The following is a 20,066-nucleotide window of genomic DNA, read 5'->3' as shown; positions in this document are numbered from 1 at the left end:
GTTCTAGCTGTGCAGTGTGTTGTGTGTGTGTGTGTGTTGAGTGTGTGTACCCAGTTCCTGTGTGTCCTGGCTCTCTGCAGTAGTTTTTGGTGCAGGTCTTTGCCGATGCCCTCTCCAAACCTCTTCAATATGGCCGCAGTCACCTGGTACTCCTCCTCTGTAGCAAACGGCCGCACTGGAACATACACACAGACATTTCAGTTACTCGACAAACACACATGGTTCAGGGTCCATGCTAACGGAGCTTCTCGTTCACACATGCAGCTGGCATCTCACCTGCATCCAGGTACTTGGCGAGGCTACCCTCTAGAGACGGTACAGGGAGAGGAGGCAGTCTATGCTGGTACTGAAATGTCTGCTCAGCGGGGGACTCTGACACCTGGTTGGCCATGTCACCTACAGCACCAAAACACCTGGTTAGCCATGTTGTCACATACAGCACCAAAACACCTGGTTAGCCATGTTGTCACATACAGCACCAAAACACCTGGTTGGCCATGTTGTCACCTACAGCACCAAAACACCTGGTTAGCCATGTTGTCACATACAGCACCAAAACACCTGGTTAGCCATGTTGTCACATACAGCACCAAAACACCTGGTTGGCCATGTCACCTACAGCACCAAAACACCTGGTTAGCCATGTTGTCACATACAGCACCAAAACACCTGGTTGGCCATGTCACCTACAGCACCAAAACACCTGGTTAGCCATGTTGTCACATACAGCACCAAAACACCTGGTTGGCCATGTCACCTACAGCACCAAAACACCTGGTTAGCCATGTTGTCACATACAGCACCAAAACACCTGGTTGGCCATGTTGTCACATACAGCACCAAAACACCTGGTTGGCCATGTTGTCACATACAGCACCAAAACACCTGGTTGGCCATGTTGTCACCTACAGCACCAAAACACCAGGTTAGCCATGTTGTCACATACAGCACCAAAACACCTGGTTGGCCATGTTGTCACATACAGCACCAAAATACCTGGTTGGCCATGGTGTCACCTACAGCACCAAAACACCTGGTTGGCCATGTTGTCACCTACAGCACCAAAACACCAGGTTAGCCATGTTGTCACATACAGCACCAAAACACCTGGTGGGCCATGTGGTCACCTACAGCACCAAAACACCTGGTTGGCCATGTTGTCACCTACAGCACCAAAACACCTGGTTAGCCATGTTGTCACATACAGCACCAAAACACCTGGTTAACCATGTTGTCACATACAGCACCAAAACACCTGGTTGGCCATGTTGTCACATACAGCACCAAAACACCTGGTTGGCCATGTTGTCATCTACAGCACCAAAACACCTGGTTAGCCATGTTGTCACATACAGCACCAAAACACCTGGTTAGCCATGTTGTCACATACAGCACCAAAACACCTGGTTGGCCATGGTGTCACCTACAGCACCAAAACACCTGGTTAGCCATGTTGTCACATACAGCACCAAAACACCTGGTTGGCCATGTTGTCACCTACAGCACCAAAACACCTGGTTAGCCATGTTGTCACATACAGCACCAAAACACCTGGTTGGCCATGTTGTCACATACAGCACCAAAACACCTGGTTAGCCATGTGGTGACCTACAGCATCAAAACACCTGGGGCCTCATTTATCAATGTGTAGGCACAAATCTGTGCGTAAAACCATGTGTGGGATCAGGAAGTCCAGGATCCAGTTGCAGAGGGAGGTGTTCAGACCCAGCTCAATGTAACATTGAAAGGTTTGGGCTACTACATGATACTCACATTTTTCCTGTACCCATCATGAGGTTGCTACAACCTAGCCTATGAATGAAAGTTTACAACGTAGGTGCACAGGTCGAGAGAATTGAGTAATCAAGGTGACAGACAGTGACACATTCAATACTGCCTTGCTAACTCTTGCCTGCATTTAACTGATCTAGGGCGTAATCATTAGTCCAACAGTTGCAAATGAGAGTTTTTATTGAACAAACTCAGGAATTTGTTTATCCCCGTTTCGTTCCGTTTTCTTCCGTTTAAGATTATTATTTTTTTCCACAGAATCGGCGGAATGAATACACCCCTGATCACACGCAAACACAGTTCACTTTCATAGCCACATAAAAACTGCATGATCACTTTGCTCGTTGTGTATATATATATATATATATATATATATATATATATATATATATATATATATATATATATATATATATACAGTTGAAGTCGGAAGTTTACATACACCTTAGCCAAATACATTTAAACTCAGTTTTTCACAATTCCTGACATTTAATCCTAGTAAAAATTCCCTGTCTTAGGTCAGTTAGGAACACCACTTTATTTTAAGAATGTGAAATCTCAGAATAATAGTAGAGAGAATTATTTATTTCAGGGCTTTGTGATGGCCACTCCAATACCTTGACTTTGTTGTCCTTAAGCCATTTTGTCACAACTTTGCAAGTATGCTTGGGGTCATTGTCCATTTGAAAGACCCATTTGCGACCAAGCTTTAACTTCCTGACTGATGTCTTGAGATGTTGCTTCAATATATCCACATAATTTTCCTTCCTCATGATGCCATCTATTTTGTGAAGTGCACCAGTCCCTCCTGCAGCACAAAGCACCCTCACAGCATGATGCTGCCACCGCCATGCTTCACGGTTGGGATGGTGTTCTTCGGCTTGCAAGCAACCCCTTTTTCCTCCAAACATAACGATGGTCATTATGGCCAAACAGTTCTATTTTTGTTTCATTAGACCAGAGGACATTTCTCCAAAAAGTACGATCTTTGTCCCCATGTGCAGTTGCAAACCGTAGTCTGGATTTTTTATGGCGGTTTTGGAGCAGTGGCTTCTTCCTTGCTGAGCGGCCTTTCAGGTTATGTCGATATAGGACTCGTTTTACTGTGGATATAGATACTTTTGTACCTGTTTCCTCCAGCATCTTTCCAAGGTCTTTTGCTGTTGTTATGGGATTGATTTGCACTTTTTGCACCAAAGTACGTTCATCTCTAGGAGACAAAACGCGTCTCCTTCCTGAGCGGTATGATGGCTGTGTGGTCCCATGGTGGTTGTACTTGCGTACTATTGTTTGTACAGATGAACGTGGTAACTTCAGGCATTTGGAAATTGCTCCCAAGGATGAACCAGACTTGTGGAGGTCTACAATTCTTTTTCTGAGGTCTTGGCTGATTTCTTTTGATTTTCCCATGATGTCAAGCAAAGAGGCACTGAGTTTGAAGGTAGGCCTTGAAATACATCCACAGGTACACCTCCAATTCACTCAAATGATGTCAATTAGCCTATCAGAAGCTTCTAAAGCCATGACATCATTTTCTGGAATTTTCCAAGCTGTTTAAAGGCACAGTCAACTTAGTGTATGTAAACTTCTGACCCACTGGAATTGTGATAAAGTGAATTATAAATGAAATAATCTGTCTGTAAACAATTGTTGGAAAAATTACTTGTGTCATGCACAAAGTAGATGTCCTAACCGACTTGCCAAAACGATAGTTTGTTAACAAGAAATTTGTGGAGTGGTTGAAAAACGAGTTTTAATGACTCCAACCTAAGTGTATGTAAACTTCCGACTTCAACTGTATACATACAGTGGGGAAAAAAAGTATTTAGTCAGCCACCAATTGTGCAAGTTCTCCCACTTAAAAAGATGAGAGAGGCCTGTAATTTTCATCATAGGTACATGTCAACTATGACAGACAAAATGAGAAAATAAATTCCAGAAAATCACATTGTAGGATTTTTTATGAATTTATTTGCAAATTATGGTGGAAAATAAGTATTTGGTCAATAACAAAAGTTTCTCAATACTTTGTTATATACCCCTTGTTGGCAATGACACAGGTCAAACGTTTTCTGTAAGTCTTCACAAGGTTTTCACACACTGTTGCTGGTATTTTGGCCCATTCCTCCATGCAGATCTCCTCTAGAGCAGTGATGTTTTGGGGCTGTCGCTGGGCAACACGGACTTTCAACTCCCTCCAAAGATTTTCTATGGGGTTGAGATCTGGAGACTGGCTAGGCCACTCCAGGACCTTGAAATGCTTCTTACGAAGCCACTCCTTCGTTGCCCGGGAGGTGTGTTTGGGATCATTGTCATGCTAAAAGACCCAGCCACGTTTCATCTTCAATGCCCTTGCTGATGGAAGGAGGTTTTCACTCAAAATCTCACGATACATGGCCCCATTCATTCTTTCCTTTACACGGATCAGTCGTCCTGGTCCCTTTGCAGAAAAACAGCCCCAAAGCATGAAGTTTCCACCCCCATGCTTCACAGTAGGTATGGTGTTCTTTGGATGCAACTCAGCATTCTTTGTCCTCCAAACACGATGAGTTGAGTTTTTACCAAAAAGTTATATTTTGGTTTCATCTGACCATATGACATTCTCCCAATCCTCTTCTGGATCATCCAAATGCACTCTAGCAAACTTCAGACGGGCCTGGACATGTACTGGCTTAAGCAGGGGGACACGTCTGGCAATGCAGGATTTGAGTCCCTGGCGGAGTAGTGTGTTACTGATGATAGGCTTTGTTACTTTGGTCCCAGCTCTCTGCAGGTCATTCACTAGGTCCCCCCATGTGGTTCTGGGATTTTTGCTCACCGTTCTTGTGATCATTTTGACCCCACGGGGTGAGATCTTGCGTGGAGCCCCAGATCGAGGGAGATTATCAGTGGTCTTGTATGTCTTCCATTTCCTAATAATTGCTCCCACAGTTGATTTCTTCAAACCAAGCTGCTTACCTATTGAAGATTCAGTCTTCCCAGCCTGGTGCAGGTCTACAATTTTGTTTCTGGTGTCCTTTGACAGCTCTTTGGTCTTGACCATAGTGGAGTTTGGAGTGTGACTGTTTGAGGTTGTGGACAGGTGTCTTTTATACTGATAACAAGTTCAAACAGGTGCCATTAATACAGGTAACGAGTGGAGGACAGAGGAGCCTCTTAAAGAAGAAGTTACAGGTCTGTGAGAGCCAGCAATCTTGCTTGTTTGTAGGTGACCAAATACTTATTTTCCACCATAATTTGCAAATAAATTCATTAAAAATCCTACAATGTGATTTTCTGGATTTTTTTTTCTCAATTTGTCTGTCATAGTTGACGTGTACCTATGATGAAAATGACAGGCCTCTCTCATCTTTTTAAGTGGGAGAACTTGCACAATTGGTGGCTGACTAAATACTTTTTTTCCCCACTGTATATATATATATATATATATATATATATATATATATATATATATATATATATATATATATATATATATATACACACACATACACACACTACCAGTCAAAGGTTTGGATACACATACACACACTACCAGTCAAAGGTTTGGACACACCTACTCATTGAAGGGTTTTCTTTATTTTTACTATTCTTTACATTGTAGAATACTGTGGGCTCTCGTTCTCCGTGGCCGACGTGAGTAAGACATTTAAGCATATTAATCCTCGCAAGGCTGCCGGCCCAGACGGCATCCCTAGCCCCGTCCTCAGAACATGTGCAGACCAGCTGGCTGGAGTGTTTACATACATATTCAATTTCTCCCTATCCCAGTCCGCTGTCCCCACTTGCTTCAAAGATGTCCACCATTGTTCCTGTACCCAAGAAAGCAAAAGGTAACTGAACTAAATGACTATCGCTCCGTAGCACCCACTTCTGTCATCATTAAGTGCTTTGAGAGGCTAGTTAAGGATCATATCACCTCTCTCTTACCTGACACCCTAGACCCACTTCAATTTGCTTATCGCCCCAATAGAGCCACAGACGATGCAATCGCCATTGCACTGCACACTGCCCTATCCCATCTGGACAAGAGGAATACCTACGTCAGAATGCTGTTCATTGACTATAGCTCAGCCTTCAACACCATAGTACCCTCCAACCTCATCATTAAGCTTGGGCCCTGGGTCTGAACCCCGCCCTGTGCAACTGGGTCCTGGACTTCCTGACAGGCCGCCCCAAGGTGGTGAAGGTAGGAAACACTTCTACTTCGCTGATCCTCAACACAGGGGCCCCACAAGGGTGCGTGCTCAGCCCCCTCATGTACTCCCTACTCACCCATGACTGCGTGGCCACACACGCCTCCAACTCAATCATCAAGTTTGCAGACAACACAACAGTAGTAGGCCTGATTACCAACAATGATGAGACAGCCTACAGGGAGGAGGTGAGGGCCCTGGCAGAGTGGGGCCAGGAAAATAACCTCTCCTTCAACGTCAACAAAACGAAGGAGCTGATCGTGGACTTCAGGAAACAGCAGAGGGAGCACGCCCCCATCCACATCGACGAGACCGCAGTGGAGACGGTGGAAAGCTTCAAGTTCCTTGGCGTGCACATCACTGACAATCTGAAATGGTCTACCCACACAGACAGTGTGGTGAAGAAGGCGCAACTGCGCCTCTTCAACCTCAGGAGGTGGAAGAAATTCGGCTTGGCCCCTAAGACCCTCAAACTTTTACAGATGCACAATTGAGAGCTTCCTGTCGGGCTGTATCACCACCTGGTACGGCAACTGCACCGCCCGCAACCGCAGGGCTCTCAAGAGGATGGTACGGTCTGCCCAACGCATCAGCTTGGGGCACACTGCCTGCCCTCCAGGACACCTACAGCACCCGATGTCACAGGAACCACCCGAGCCACGGCCTGTTTACCCCGCTATCATCCAGAAGGCGAGGTCAGTACAGGTGCATCAAAGCTGGGACCGAGAGAATGAAAAACAGCTTCTATCTCAAGGTCATGAGACTGTTAAATAGCCATCACTAGCTGGCTACCACTCGGTTACTCAACCCTGCACCTTAGAGGCTGCTGCCCTATATACATAGACATGGAATCACTGGCCACTTTAAATAATGGAACACTAGTCACTTTAATAATGTTTACATACTGATTTACTCATCTCATATCTATATACTGTATTTTATTCTACTGTATTTAGTCAATGCCACTCCGACATTGCTCGTCCTAATATTTATATATTTCTTAATTCCATTTCTTTACTTTTAGATGTGTGTATTGTTAGATACTACTGCACTGTCGGAGCTAGGAACACAAGCATTCCGCTACACCCGCAATAACATCTGCTAAATATGTGTATGTGACCAATAAAATGTTATTTGATATAAATAATCTGGCTACATAACCATATGATCAAACATAGTTAGCTAGCCAGTTCTGCTTTCTGCAGAAACAAGTACACTAACAGGCTCTTGTATTGCTTTCACCCTTCAGAAAGTATTCATACCCCTTAACTTATTCCACATTTAAAGTATTCATACCCCTTAACTTATTCCACATTTTGTTACAGCCTAAATTCAAAATGGATTAAATATGTTTTACCCATTTACACACACACACACACACACAATACCCCATAATGACAAAGTGAAAACATGTTTTTAGAATTTGCAAATTTATTGAAAAAGGAATACAGAAATCTAATTTAAGTAAGTATTCACACCCCTTTGCTATGACACTCCAAATCACCTCAGGTGCATCCAATTTCCTTTGCTCATCCTTGAGTCCACCTGTGGCCATTTCAATTGTTTGGACCTGATTTAGAAAGAAACACACCGGTTTATATAAGGTCCCACAGTTGACAGTGCATGTCAGAGTAGAAACTATACCATGAAGTCCAAGGAACTGTCTGTACATCTCCGAGATAGAATTGTGATGAGGCATATATCTGGGGAAGGGTATAAAACTATTTCTAGAGTGTTGAAAGTTTCCAAGAGCACAGTGGTCTCCATCATTGGGAAATGGAAAACATTTGGAACTACCCAGACTCTGCCTAAACTGACCGTTCGACCAAACTAAGCAACCAGGCAAGAATGACAACTGACAGAACTAGAGTTCCTTGGCTGAGATGGGAGAACCTGCCAGAAAGCACAAGAGTCTCTACAACACTTCACCAATCTGGGCTTTATGGGAGAGTGGCCAGACTGAAGCCACTCCTGATTAAAAAAGGCACATGACAGCAGGCCTGGAGTTTGCAAAAAGGCATGTAAAAGACAGAGCATAGATCAAACTATTCTCTAGTCTGATGAGATAAAAATGTAACTCTTTGGCCTGATTGCAAAGCGCTATGTCTGGAGAACCAGGCACAGCTAGCTCATCACCCGTCTAACATCATCCCTACTGTGAAGCATTGTGGTGGCAGCATCATGCTATGGGAATGCTTTTCAGCGGCAGGGACCGAGAGACTGGTGAAGACAGATTGAACAATGAATGGAGCCAAATCCTTGACGAGAACCTGCTTCAGAGTGCAAACTACCTTAGACTGGGGCGAAGATTTACGTTCCAACAGGACAATGACCCCAAACATACAGCCAAAGCAATGCTGGAATGGCTTCAGAACAAGAATGTTAAAGTCCTTGAGGGGCCAGCCAAATCCCAGACTTTAATCCCATTGAAAATCTGTGGAAAGACTGAAATTGCTGCTCAAAGCCACTCCCAATCTAGTTTGAGAAATTCTGCAAGGATGAATGGGAGAAAATACCCAAATCCAGATGTGCAAAGCTGATACTGCCATGGGGGTGAATACTTATGTAAATTAGGTCTGTATTTCATTTTCAATAAATCTGCAAAGAATTATAAAAACACTTTCACTTTGTCATTGGGGTATTGTGTGTGTAGATGGGTGAGAATATTTAAAACATTCAGGCTGCAACACAACAAAATGTGGAATAAATTAAGAGGTATGAATACTTTCTGAAGGCAATTTTGGTCAGATTCAGTTTGCAGTCCGACCGAAGCGCGGTTTCTTAATCCCACAAACATGACAAGCAAATTTACCTTAGTATTTTGCGAATTCCGATATGTCTTCCATGCAAAATAAAAATTATGTTGCGGATATTATCTACACTGCGGAAGAAGGCGACAGTACTGTTATGTTGTCCATCTCGTGGTGTATGTAGCACTTCTCGTCACCTTTCCCCCAGTAAACAGACTGCCAAGACCCGGAAAAGAGGACACTGCGCATGCGTTAAATGGTGAATTTATTACACTTTACCGGACTTTGCTTATTCATTCTTCCATGGATATCTAACTCCGACTGAGATTCGTCTTATAACATCAATTATATTTTTTATCTTTACATTAATGAAATATTATATTTAATCATTATTAAAGTGTTAAACTGAGGTGCAGTACTGCCGAGGCCCAAATGTTGCTCGTACCTGGGTTGCAAAATCAGATCCTGGTGCATTCAATATTAGATCCTTGTGCATGACCTGCCATTACAGTGTATATGAAACATCACACAAACTAGGTGTGATCAGTGATGATCATGACACCGTACAGAAACAGCATTTTAACGTTACACATTTAATGTACAATGGGTTGTACCATAACTGCGTATAGTAAAAAAATATATATATATATAAAACCTCAAGGACGAGTTTCCCAGACAGATTATGCCTAGTCCTGCAATGAAAAGCATGTCCATTGAACTGCATTTTAGTCCAGGACTAGGTTCTGGCAAGCCGGAACAATTCAAAGGTCAAAGACAGAACATGAGGATAACTCATAGGAAGAATCTCAATTGCATACTCCTCACGTCCTCTCGCCTCGCCTCCTTCTCAAAACCCATTGGATGAGAAAGCCTGAAGTCCCATCCCACTGACCTTCTCCTCCAATGGGTTTTGAGAAGGTGCGAGGACGGAGGTGTATGCAATTGAGATTCTCCCATAGTCTTAGCTGGACATATCATCATTGTCTGTCCCATTATGGCGTCTGTGAGAGCATTGGTAGCGTCAATGAGGCCATCTACATTTTGATGTAGTCCACTTTCTTCTTCTACTACTTCTATGAGTTGACAAACAAACTGGAAGGGTGCACACTGCTAGTCTGGGTACCAGTCTTTTTAGCTAACATTCCACTCCTTGCTACTCCTGTCATTTGCCAAAGAGACTGGCTTTTTGGAAATCTCAACGTTCAATAGAGAGCAATAGTAATGTCGTATTTTTGTAGGCACTAACGGAGGCCAACTGCCTATTGGGAAAGGAATGGGGGTTTGAGGGTTTTTGGATAAACACACCAAAAATAAGGTCTGACACCATACAGAGTACAAAAACAGCATGATTTTAAGGCAACATTACACATTTAATGAACAATGGGTTTTACCAGAACTGTGTTTTAGTAAAATATATATATATAAAGCCTAAAGGAAAGGTTTCCCCAGACACAGATTATGCCTAGTCCTGCAATTGAAAGCATATCCATTGAACTGCATTTTAGTCCAGGATTAGGTTTCAATCAGGTTCTGGGAATCCAGAACAGTTCAAAGTTCAAAGACAGAACATGAGGATAACTAATTCTAGTGCCAGGAGATGTTTCCTGCTCTTAGTCTTGAGTCATATTCACTAGGAACAAATCAGAAGCATACGGGCCAAAATGGTGAGGCAGTACCTGAACTTGCCCAATAACAAACGCTTGTTTTCATTATTGGTTACAAAACGTTTTGCTACGGTGTGCACTAATGAATACAACCTTTGTCTCTCTGTCCACCCAGCTCTCCAACAGCAGTGCCTTCAACTAGTCTGTCCTGTAGGCCTCTGCTAGTGACTACCTCCTCTTCCTCTCCCCCCTCCTCTTCCTCTCCCTTTACTACTCCCCATCATCTTCTCCTCCTCTGGGTCACTCTCTCGCTGCCTCTCCTCCTCTTCCTCCTCCTCCTCCTCCTCAGGATCATCATTGCACTGGCGCTTCCTCTTCCTCTGTTTCTCCTCCACTCTCTTTGCTCCCTCTCCTCCAGCCCACATCTCCCACTCAGTCCAGAAGGTTATCTCTACCTGATGCCAAGGCTTCCTCTGCCCCACCTCCCCTCCCTCCTGCACAGTCCTGCCATCTGTCTCCCCCCTCTCCCCAACTCCTGGTCCTTCATCAGGGTCCAGCCCTGAGTCTTGGCTGTGGTAGCGTGTGACGTGGTTCTTGAGGCTGACGTTGTGGTTGAAGCTCTTGTCGCAGCGCTGGCATTGGAAGGGCCTCTCCCCAGTGTGGACACGCAGGTGGGACTTCAGCTGGCTGAGCTGGGCAAAGGCACGCTGGCACACCTGGCACCCAGGAAAGAGCAACATGGACCATGTAAATACAATAATTCTGGTTTAAATAAAAATGTGAAGCTTCTTGTTTATAGTAAATAGCCCTCTTCAAAATAAGTAATTGAAACAGACACTTCAGTTGCATGTAATTGAAACCCTGCCCCTCCCTCCAGACCTGGCACTTGAAGGGCTTGTCGTCACTGTGGGACAGCTCATGCCTCTCCAGGAGGTGACCTTTGGCGAATTCCTTGTAACATGTGTGGCAGATGTGTCTCTTGGACTCATGCTCTCTGAGATGGCGATTCCGTATGAGGATGTTGTCAAACTTCAGTGGGCACTCTGAGCAGCTGTAGCATCTGTGACCTTTTAATCTTTTGAATCTGTGGGTCTTCTCGTGGGTCAGCTTGTCCGGCCGCGTCCTGAAGGATTGGAGGCAGAACTTACAGGGAAACTTAAGGTCCTGACGGTGTAGCCTCCGGTGCTGCTTGAGGCCGAGTTCACTCGCACAACCCTGCCCACAGTCTGGACAGCGGACCACGAACTTGTGTTCACACTTATGGTGTTTCAGCCTGGTGGTGTACAGGACGCCACATTCAGGACAGAGGACCATATTATGTTTTTTTGAGTATTTGAATTTCTGCCGGATGCTGGCAACGTTTCCAGAGCCCAGTTCTCCAGCGGCACCGCTGAACGACTCCTGGTCCTGCTGGTCTCTCTGGGGTGATGATGAAGATGATCCATCAGAGTCTTCAGCAGACACGTCCAAACCACTCTCTCCTGTAGGCTGCTGCAATTGCCTTCCTCCTCCTCCTCCTCCTCCGCTCCCCCCTCTCCCCCTGCCTCTCCCCCTGCCTCTCAACCTACTACCCGTTGGTTTCTTCTCTTCTGGGTCAAAGTCAGAGTCACTCTCTATCAGTCCCTCTTCCTTCTCCTCCTCCTCTGGGTCAAATTCAGAGTCATTCTCTCTCTGTCCCTCTTCCTCATCTGTCTCTTCACCCTCCATCTCACACTCACCACCCTCCCCCTCACACACATCTGCAGCCACCTGCTTCTTCTCTCCTTCTCTGTCTATCTGAGAGGTTTGGCTTTCAGAGTCCTCAGGCTCTATAGAGTATATTGTCACCTCAATAGAGGCCTGCTGCTCAGCACCATTCTCCTGTTGTTTACCTCCTAGGGACTTTCCCTTTCTCTCCTCTCCTCCCTCATTCTCCTGTGAGGACAGGCCATTCTCCTCCTGGCTTTGTGCACTGTCCGTCTCACTGTCCAACACCAGGTCATTCTCCTCCTGGCTTTGTGCACTGTCCGTCTCACTGTCCAACACCACCTCAGTTACTTTCATGCTCTCCTCTGCTCCTTTGTTCCCCTCCTTCTTCTCCCTCACCAAGGACGTACCACTTCCCCCTGGTCTTGGTGGCTGGTCTACAGTCACCTCCATCTGCAAAGAGCCAGTCAGCTCCAGGGCCCCATCTGTGTCCTCAGACGGCAGGGCCCCATCTGTGTCCTCAGACGGCAGGGCCACCTGCATGTCAGCCACCTTAGCGAAAGAAAACACCAGTATTATTGGAGTGACAGTTCTGTATAAAAAAAATAACTAGAGATTTTTTATTTATTTATTTTTTTACATTTTTTTGTCATTTAGCAGACGCTCTTATCCAGAGCGACTTACAGTTAGTGAGTGCATTCATTTTTTATTTTTTATTTTTTCATACTGGCCCCCCGTGGGAATCGAACCCACAACCCTGGCGTTGCAAACGCCATGCTCTACCAACTGAGCTACATCCCTGCTGGCCATTCCCTCCCCTACCCTGGACGACGCTGGGCCAATTGTGCGCCACCCCATGGGTCTACCGGTCACGGCCAGCTACGACAGAGCCTGGATTAGAACCAGGATCTCTAGTGGCACAGCTAGCACTGCGATGCAGTGCCTTAGACCACTGCGCCACTTGGGAGATACCACAGAGATACCACAGAATACAAATAACTGAAGTTAGTTATTTCACAATATCAACTGTTAATCCTTAAATACCCACCTGGGTGTTCTGTGGCTCCTCCCCATTTCCTCTGTGTGTCTGGACAGCAGACACGTTGCTTGCCCATGTCCTGAGGTGGTTGCAGCTCTGGCAGTGTTGGGTCACAGAGAGGCACGTCCTGTCTCCCTGCGTCTGGATCACACTCTCACGCATGCACTGCTCACACCACTGAAACAGCTGCAGCAGGCAGTCAATGTTCACTATAATATCTTCTGGGGAGGGAGGGGGGGCAGCAGCTTGTGGAGGGGGGGCAGCTAACCTGGGTCAAATACAAAAAAAGAGCAGGTGCTATTGGCTCTTGCCAATTCATACTCATTAGCATATTTAGAAGAGACAGAGTCCTGAAGAGACAGTCATTCACATTATCATGCAATTTTATCTTATAGGAACATGCGTTGATTAAATATTTCAATAATAAGAGTCCCCTACACCCACGTAGTCTATTGAAAACTAAGTGGTGCAGTGCTCTGTAGTCTCTCGGAACAGGATAATCGTTTTTCCAACATGCATGTGAGATTTGGATGCCTAGATTAGGCTGGCTTCTGTAGAAAGTTTTAAAAATATACCCCAGTATTTGTGAGTTAGAGACCTCTCTAACACCCAGGAAGCTCTGATTCAAACTCCCTTTCACCAGCTCTGCAAGCGTTATGTCAAAATACGTTCGTTCCTCTCCAAATATGGAGTTTTGCTGAGCAACTATCTTCATTTACTCCTGTTATGGTCGGTCTGTACTTTCAAAAAAGGTCTAAATAAAAATGCCTCTTCGGCACCTCCAATTTATGAAAGAGCCACTGAACACACCGATTGGCACATTTATTTTTCTGTTGCTCATTAGAAAAACAAGATTTCAGTCTTGGAGGTGTGTTTCCTGACCGAGGGAGGGGGGCCAGAGGAGTGTGTGTGTGTGTGTGTTGAGTACAGTCATTGGTGTTGAGAGAGCGCTGCACAGGAGCCTACTAGAGCCAGCACAGCAAGGGAGTGAAACTGAGAAATAGCCTGATCATACAACAGTTTCAGAGAGAGGGAGAGAGGATCGAACAATGTGCTTTCACTCTGGGCATGTAGACAGGGCTCGAAATGAATATGTCTGGGACGGTTCAAATACTCTGGGACAGTTCTGGGCAGACGCGGAGCTGTTCCTGGAGATGTTAAGAAAAACATTTGTCAACGATGTACGAAAAAACCAAAGGAAAAACTTTCTTTAACACTTTAAAACATGGCGAAAGTTATATACAATGTGATATATTACATTATTTAATTAAATCCTGGAATTGGTCTGAGCTGGTGTTGCTTATTTTATAAAGCAATGTACAGAGCGTCTGCTAAATGGCATATTATATTATTATTATACAGCTGTGTCTGTTGCTCTCCCCCTTGAGGGGCCGCCTGGCCTGGGACTTGCGGCTGCTGCTGGTGGGGGTCTGTCATATTTGATTAAAGGGTAGCCTACCATGTCTGTTGTATGAGCTCAACATCGTCAGGTCAGGTCATGTCTAGCTAGCTACATTCAGGTTAAACATTTATAGAAAGTTTGTACATATATTTGTACATAGTTCGTTCAAGTGTTGGGATTATTATTTAGTTCTATTGAAGGCATGACGATAGAATTAACAAATGGACTAGATTACATTAAACTACAACATGGCTACATCGGCTGAGCAGAGACAACCTGGTAAGTGAAACATCCTTTTTTTTTTATTGGGCTTTGGTTAAGACAAAAGCAGTCAGAATGTTATTACAGGCCCTTTTGCGTATCACCTATAGACAGGCTGTGTGTGTATGTGACACTGCCTGCCTCGTGTTGCTTACGATGAGCCTGTTTTGTAGTTGTAGTCCTCCGGGTCTACTTTATATTTGAATGCCTATTTGTCTGCTAAACGAGCGCTTCATGCGTTGCGATGAGTGGTTTTGATGACTCTCCGTTTGGGTGCTGCTGTCCATGGTGCCGACTACCTGCGGAGCGCTCCCGGCCTCCGCGCTTTGTAGAGCGACTTGTGCTGAAACATTGTATTGCGATTTGCGGCCGACTGGCAACCTGTTTTGGAGTTTTTTGTGTCTGGCAAAGTGATACGCTATCTGTATGTTTTATTGGAAATAGGCTTTCATGGCTCAATATGTAATGATGCCTAATTTGCGTTTATGAATGCCATACCGCCTGGTATGGCAACTGCTCCGCATCTGACATAAGGCGCTACAGAGGGTAGTGCGTACGGCCCAGTACATCACTGGGGCCAAGCTTCCTGCCATCCAGGACCTATATACTAGGCGGTGTCAGAGAAAGGCCCAAACAATTGTCAAAGACTCCAGTCACCCAAGTCATAGTCTTCCTCATAGACCTCCCCTCCCCTCCCTTTGTTTTTACACTGCTGTTACTCGCTGTGTATTATCTATGCATAGTCACTTTACCCCTACCTACTAACTGTAAGTCGCTCTGGATAAGAGCGTCTGCTAAATGATAAAAATGTAAATGTAAATGTACAAATTACCTCGACTAACCTGTATTGACTCGGTACCGGTACCCCCTGTATATAGCCTCGTTATTGTTATTTTAGTGTTACTTTTTATTTATTTTTAATTTTGTTTTACTTTAGTTTATTTAGTAAATATTTTCTTACCTCTTTCTTGAACTGCATTGTTGGTTAAGGGCTTGTAAGTAAGCATTTCACGGTAAGGTCTACACCTGTTGTATTCCGCACATGTGACAAATAACATTTGATTTGATAGCTGATATGGCCTATCATTTTTTTATTTTTATGATTTGGTTAGAAAGGCCCCTTGAGACCGCCCCGCCCCCTCTGTGCTGAGACCCTAGCTCCACGCGGTTCTGGGACAATAGATCCAAAATTCATACAACTACTGTACATAAAAATATATATTAAGCAATGAGGCTAAAGCAACAGATCAGAACGTTTGGCTGAAAATGTTGATGAACTCATTTCTTCACATTATAATCGCAGCAATGCGCCCACAGCAGTAGTCTACGCGCAAATGTTCGCAAGAGGTAATGGCCTTTCTCTCAGCTCTTGTGACCATTTGATCTGAAAGAACCGTGCCTCGAGTATGTCAACAGAATCAAGCCTTTAGACGTTAATGTTAATTATCCTACATTATACTTGTCAAACATGACTGGCGTTTAGCCTAAAGGGTGAATTCGGAAAGAGTGGGACATCATAAACTGACACAGCTTAATTCTGACGCATTTATTTATTGGTCTGACATGAGAAAATCAAAACTATTGTTAAGCCCTTGCAGAGAAACCACACGATCAAAATCACATCACTTCATTGGTGTGACATCATAGAGGGGGGCAGAGCAAGCTTCAAACAGGAAGCTCACCCCGCAAAGCACATAGTGACATAGCTTTTTTTCATTTTTTGATGTTGAGGTTATAAAATTGTCTAATATTGCACTGTGCCAAATGTTGATGTAAATGTTCATATTATGTAGTACTGCATCAAAATACATAAAGAAGTTACCAATATTATGTTTCAGTTTTGAAATGCAGTCTTTTTTGTTGTCCCACTGTACCAACCATAGCTAGCTAAAGTAGGACAGCATGGAGTAGGTCAAGTAGGACAGTCTTGTAGGCTTTTCCAATGGGGGAAAGAGATACAGTTTACATTAGGGACCCCCTGTATTCGTTAGGCAGGGCTCTGGTTATTGTAGTACTATATCCTGTAAAAAAAATGTGTAGTACTGTTATTAGTACTGTTAATTGAGTATTCATACTCAGTATGAAAAAAATGTATGCACTCACTAACTAAGTCGCTCTGGATAAGAGCGTCTGCTAAATGACTAAAATGTAAATGTATTCAGAAAAAGTGGGACACTCTTTGCATTTTGCAAACTGGGACACCATTATAGTCGTAATTGTACCCCAATTGGCTATTATCCCAACACATGACACGTTTCAGAAATCTTCAGATGTTTCCTAATCACACAATGTTATTGTCATTGGGGTACAATTAGGACTATAATAATGGGGTCCCAGTTTATCTAACCTGCTGTCCCAGTCTACCAAATGCCAACAAAAAATATGGCTTTGACTCAGTGTAGCCAAAATGGGTGTGTCATGCATCCTGTTAACATATCAACAAAGAAAATGTGTGTGTGATTTAGGAAACATCTTGAGGATTTCAGAAATGTATCACGTGTTGGGATAATATGTTGGATAGATGTCTAAAGATGGAAATGCAAAAAGTGTCCCACATTTTTTGTCTAGTTTTCAGGCCTTGTGGGCGGGGTTTTGGGTTGTCATTTGTTTTGAATTTTTAGGTAGACCTGGCAACCCTGGTAGGCTAAACTGGTAGACTGCAGAAAAAACACCCGAATTACCTGTCAAGCAAAAACAAAGCCACTTCGGCATCTGTAGGCATAGATTTCTCCTCCTTGAGGTCCCTCCATCTGGTAAAAGCTTCCCCAATATTAATCCGATTTCTGGATTTGTCCTTTAATTTTCTCCACTCAGAATCTCGATCGGGTTTCTTCTTCGGTGGTAAAAAGGGTGTAAAGATTATATTGTTGTTATTATTGGCCATGATTGTAAATGAAATGTATTAGGGACGGGTGTAACGTGGGCTTTCCTTAAGAATCTCTGCGTTTCACTTCTTCTTCTGCTTCTTCTTCTTCTTCTGTGGGGTTTAAGGGCGGTTGGCATCCAATCAGCGCAGTACCGCCACCTACTGTGCTGGAGTGTGTGCCAGAGACCGAAAGGAACTAAATCCTACCTGCCAGCCCCGTTTCTCTTGGGACACACTGTCTGAATCCGAAATCACCCCCTTCCCCTCGCCCCTCCATTTGCGAGTTCAAACGCGCCTCCAACATTTGCATAAGCGTCCCAAAACTGAGGGAGTGAAAATTATAGAGAATGTAAGGCAGAGTTCCCCAACTGGCAGGCCATTCGGCCCGCTGGTGGTTTTATTTGGGCCCCAAGTTTTTCTCCCAAATTAAATGTTAAACTGTTAATGCGTTTTATATATTGTAAAAACGACAGGGGGGATTCTTTCATTAGAATTTTATGCTCATTCTATTAATTAAAAGTGGAACATGAATTGCATAAATCGGCAGTGTGTCCCGAAGTTGATGGGTTTATTGATCCCATCGCCACTCTCTGGAAGTCACCCTTGGAGTTTCGTCAGCAACAAGTGACAATGGAGGGCCCTCGGAGCGAGTTGGTAGGGGCTAGAGGGTGGTTTGGGATTCCCTCTCTTTAGTTGTCAGTGTTTATTATGATTTTAGTGGCAAAGCAGAATAAAATATATCAAAATATGAGGTAAACTCCCAGCAGAGCCCCAAGTCCAATGGGTATATCCTCTGGCGTGTTGATGTTAATGTGTTGATGTTCTCCGTATCCATAGCCAGAATGATTTTGCAGTGCATGGTGATCGAACAGGTTTCCTGTTATATTCATCAGAGGTGTGGGGAGGGTGAAGTCTGTGAATCCAACATTTTTTAATTATACCGATGTTTAATGAAACATGCACACGACAGTATTCATATTTTTTTATTATTTTTTTATTTCACCTTTATTTAACCAGGTAAGCCAGTTGAGAACAGGTTCTCATTTACAACTGCGACCTGGCCAAGATAAAGCAAAGTAGTGCAATAAAAACAACACAGAGTTACATATGGGGTAAAAAAACATAAAGTCAGAAATACAACAGAAAATATATATACAGTGTGTGCAAATGTAGCAAGTTATGGAGGTAAGGCAATAAATAGGCTATAGTGCAGAATAATTACAATAGTATTAACACTGGAATGCTAGATGTGCAAGAGATGATGTGCAAATAGAGATACTGGGGTGCAAAAGAGCAAAATAAATAACAATATAGGGATGAGGTAGTTGGGTGGGCTAATTTCAGATGGGCTGTGTACAGGTGCAGTGATCGGTAAGGTGCTCTGACAACTGATGCTTAAAGTTATTGAGGGAGATAAGAGTATTCATACCTTGGTTTTTGTGGTAAATGTGAATAAAAAAAAAACTGTTTTGATAATGGTTTTCATATACATACCTTGTCCATAATGTAGAGGCCTATGGGATTTTAATTGAAGAGGTAAGGGAGGAGGATGGTAAATGTGATCTGCATAACATACCAATACCAATTGACATACCTTTGTATGCCTCCTCGTCTGTATACCTGCAGACACAAAAGTGAGCAGTTCAGTCATCTGCACCCAATACAGCTAGCCTTCAACATATTCTTATAGCATAGATATTCTTACCTCTTTGTTGATTGATATCCATTTAATTGTGTTCATTTTCTGTTTTACAAAGATTTGCACAAATATGAAATGATAGATGGTATCATCATAAAACAATATAAATTTAGATCATATAAAGGACAAACCTTACCTTAAATTGAAGAGATCTTTACATTTTTCAGTTAAGCGCCTGCACCTGCTGTCCTTTTAAATTGAAATCCAAATGTTTCATTTGGGCAGTTAGGTTCCTGCAAGAACCCCCACCAACTAATGAGGTTCCTCGATGAACCCCACCTCCTATGGGGTTCTTGGAATACACTTTTGGGGGCAATTTTCAGTGCCAAGAACCCTAAGGTTCTTCAAAGAACTTTGAGGATCTTAGAAGAACCCTTGTTGAACCCCTAATGTTTTGAGTGTAGAACAAAAACAAATGAGAAATACAAATAACACAAGAAAGTAAGTAAGCATAAAGGGTCAGTTCCAGAACCATATTTACAATGTGCAGGGATACTGGAGTGATAGGTAGATGTGTATAGGGTTAAGTTGACTAGGCATCAGGATATATGATAAACAGAGTAGCAGCAGCGTATATGATGATTGTATGTCAGTGGGTGTGCTTGTGTGTAGAGTCAGTATAAATGTATAGGCATATTATGTGTGTGTGAGTGAATGATGGAGTGAGTGTTTGTGTGTGTGTTGGAGTGTCAGTGTGCGTGAGTGTGTAGGACCCTCTGAGTGTGCATAGAGACAGTGCAAAAATAAAGTACAAGGGTCAACTCAGTCCGTG

The 20,066-nt window shown here is 43.7% G+C and overlaps 2 protein-coding genes across 2 annotated transcripts in view; both read right to left on the bottom strand.

The window, feature by feature from the left end:
- LOC311140677 (peroxisomal carnitine O-octanoyltransferase-like) overlaps nt 1-8,952 on the bottom strand; it is a 16,064-nt gene extending 7,112 nt beyond the window's left edge. The window contains exons 1-3 of the mRNA XM_084175853.1: nt 8,800-8,952; nt 277-396; nt 51-175 (exon numbers count right to left, since the gene is read on the bottom strand). Coding sequence (XP_084031979.1) covers nt 51-175; nt 277-391 — 240 coding nt within the window. The 5' untranslated portion in view covers nt 392-396; nt 8,800-8,952. The remainder of the gene's footprint in view (nt 1-50; nt 176-276; nt 397-8,799) is intronic.
- Nucleotides 8,953-10,090: 1,138 nt separating this feature from the next.
- Nucleotides 10,091-17,710, bottom strand: LOC311140731 (uncharacterized protein). The gene is made up of 4 exons (XM_084175938.1): nt 17,411-17,710; nt 13,076-13,334; nt 11,221-12,579; nt 10,091-11,057 (listed from the first exon to the last, which is right to left on the bottom strand). The coding sequence occupies exons 1-4, from the start codon at nt 17,611-17,613 to the stop codon at nt 10,563-10,565; spliced, it is 2,316 nt and encodes a 771-aa protein (XP_084032064.1). The 5' UTR covers nt 17,614-17,710; the 3' UTR covers nt 10,091-10,562.
- Between the last annotated feature and the right edge of the window lie 2,356 nt (nt 17,711-20,066).

This window comes from Coregonus lavaretus (genome assembly GCF_964263955.1).
Source record: "Coregonus lavaretus genome assembly, chromosome: 13".
NCBI classification, from domain to species: domain Eukaryota; kingdom Metazoa; phylum Chordata; class Actinopteri; order Salmoniformes; family Salmonidae; genus Coregonus; species Coregonus lavaretus.
Note: the sequence above shows the minus strand (reverse complement) of the source record. Positions and strands in the feature narration are given on the sequence as shown.

What these genes read in the sequence shown, in the direction of transcription:
- LOC311140731 (XM_084175938.1), bottom strand. Translation starts at nt 17,613, where the DNA reads ATGGCCAATAATAACAACAATATAATCTTTACACCCTTTTTACCACCG. An exon ending in GCTTTGTTTTTGCTTGACAG is followed by an intron (nt 13,335 to 17,410) that starts GTAATTCGGGTG and finishes TATTTGACCCAG; the next exon opens with GTTAGCTGCCCCCCCTCCAC. An exon ending in AGGAGCCACAGAACACCCAG is followed by an intron (nt 12,580 to 13,075) that starts GTGGGTATTTAA and finishes TCTTTCGCTAAG; the next exon opens with GTGGCTGACATGCAGGTGGC.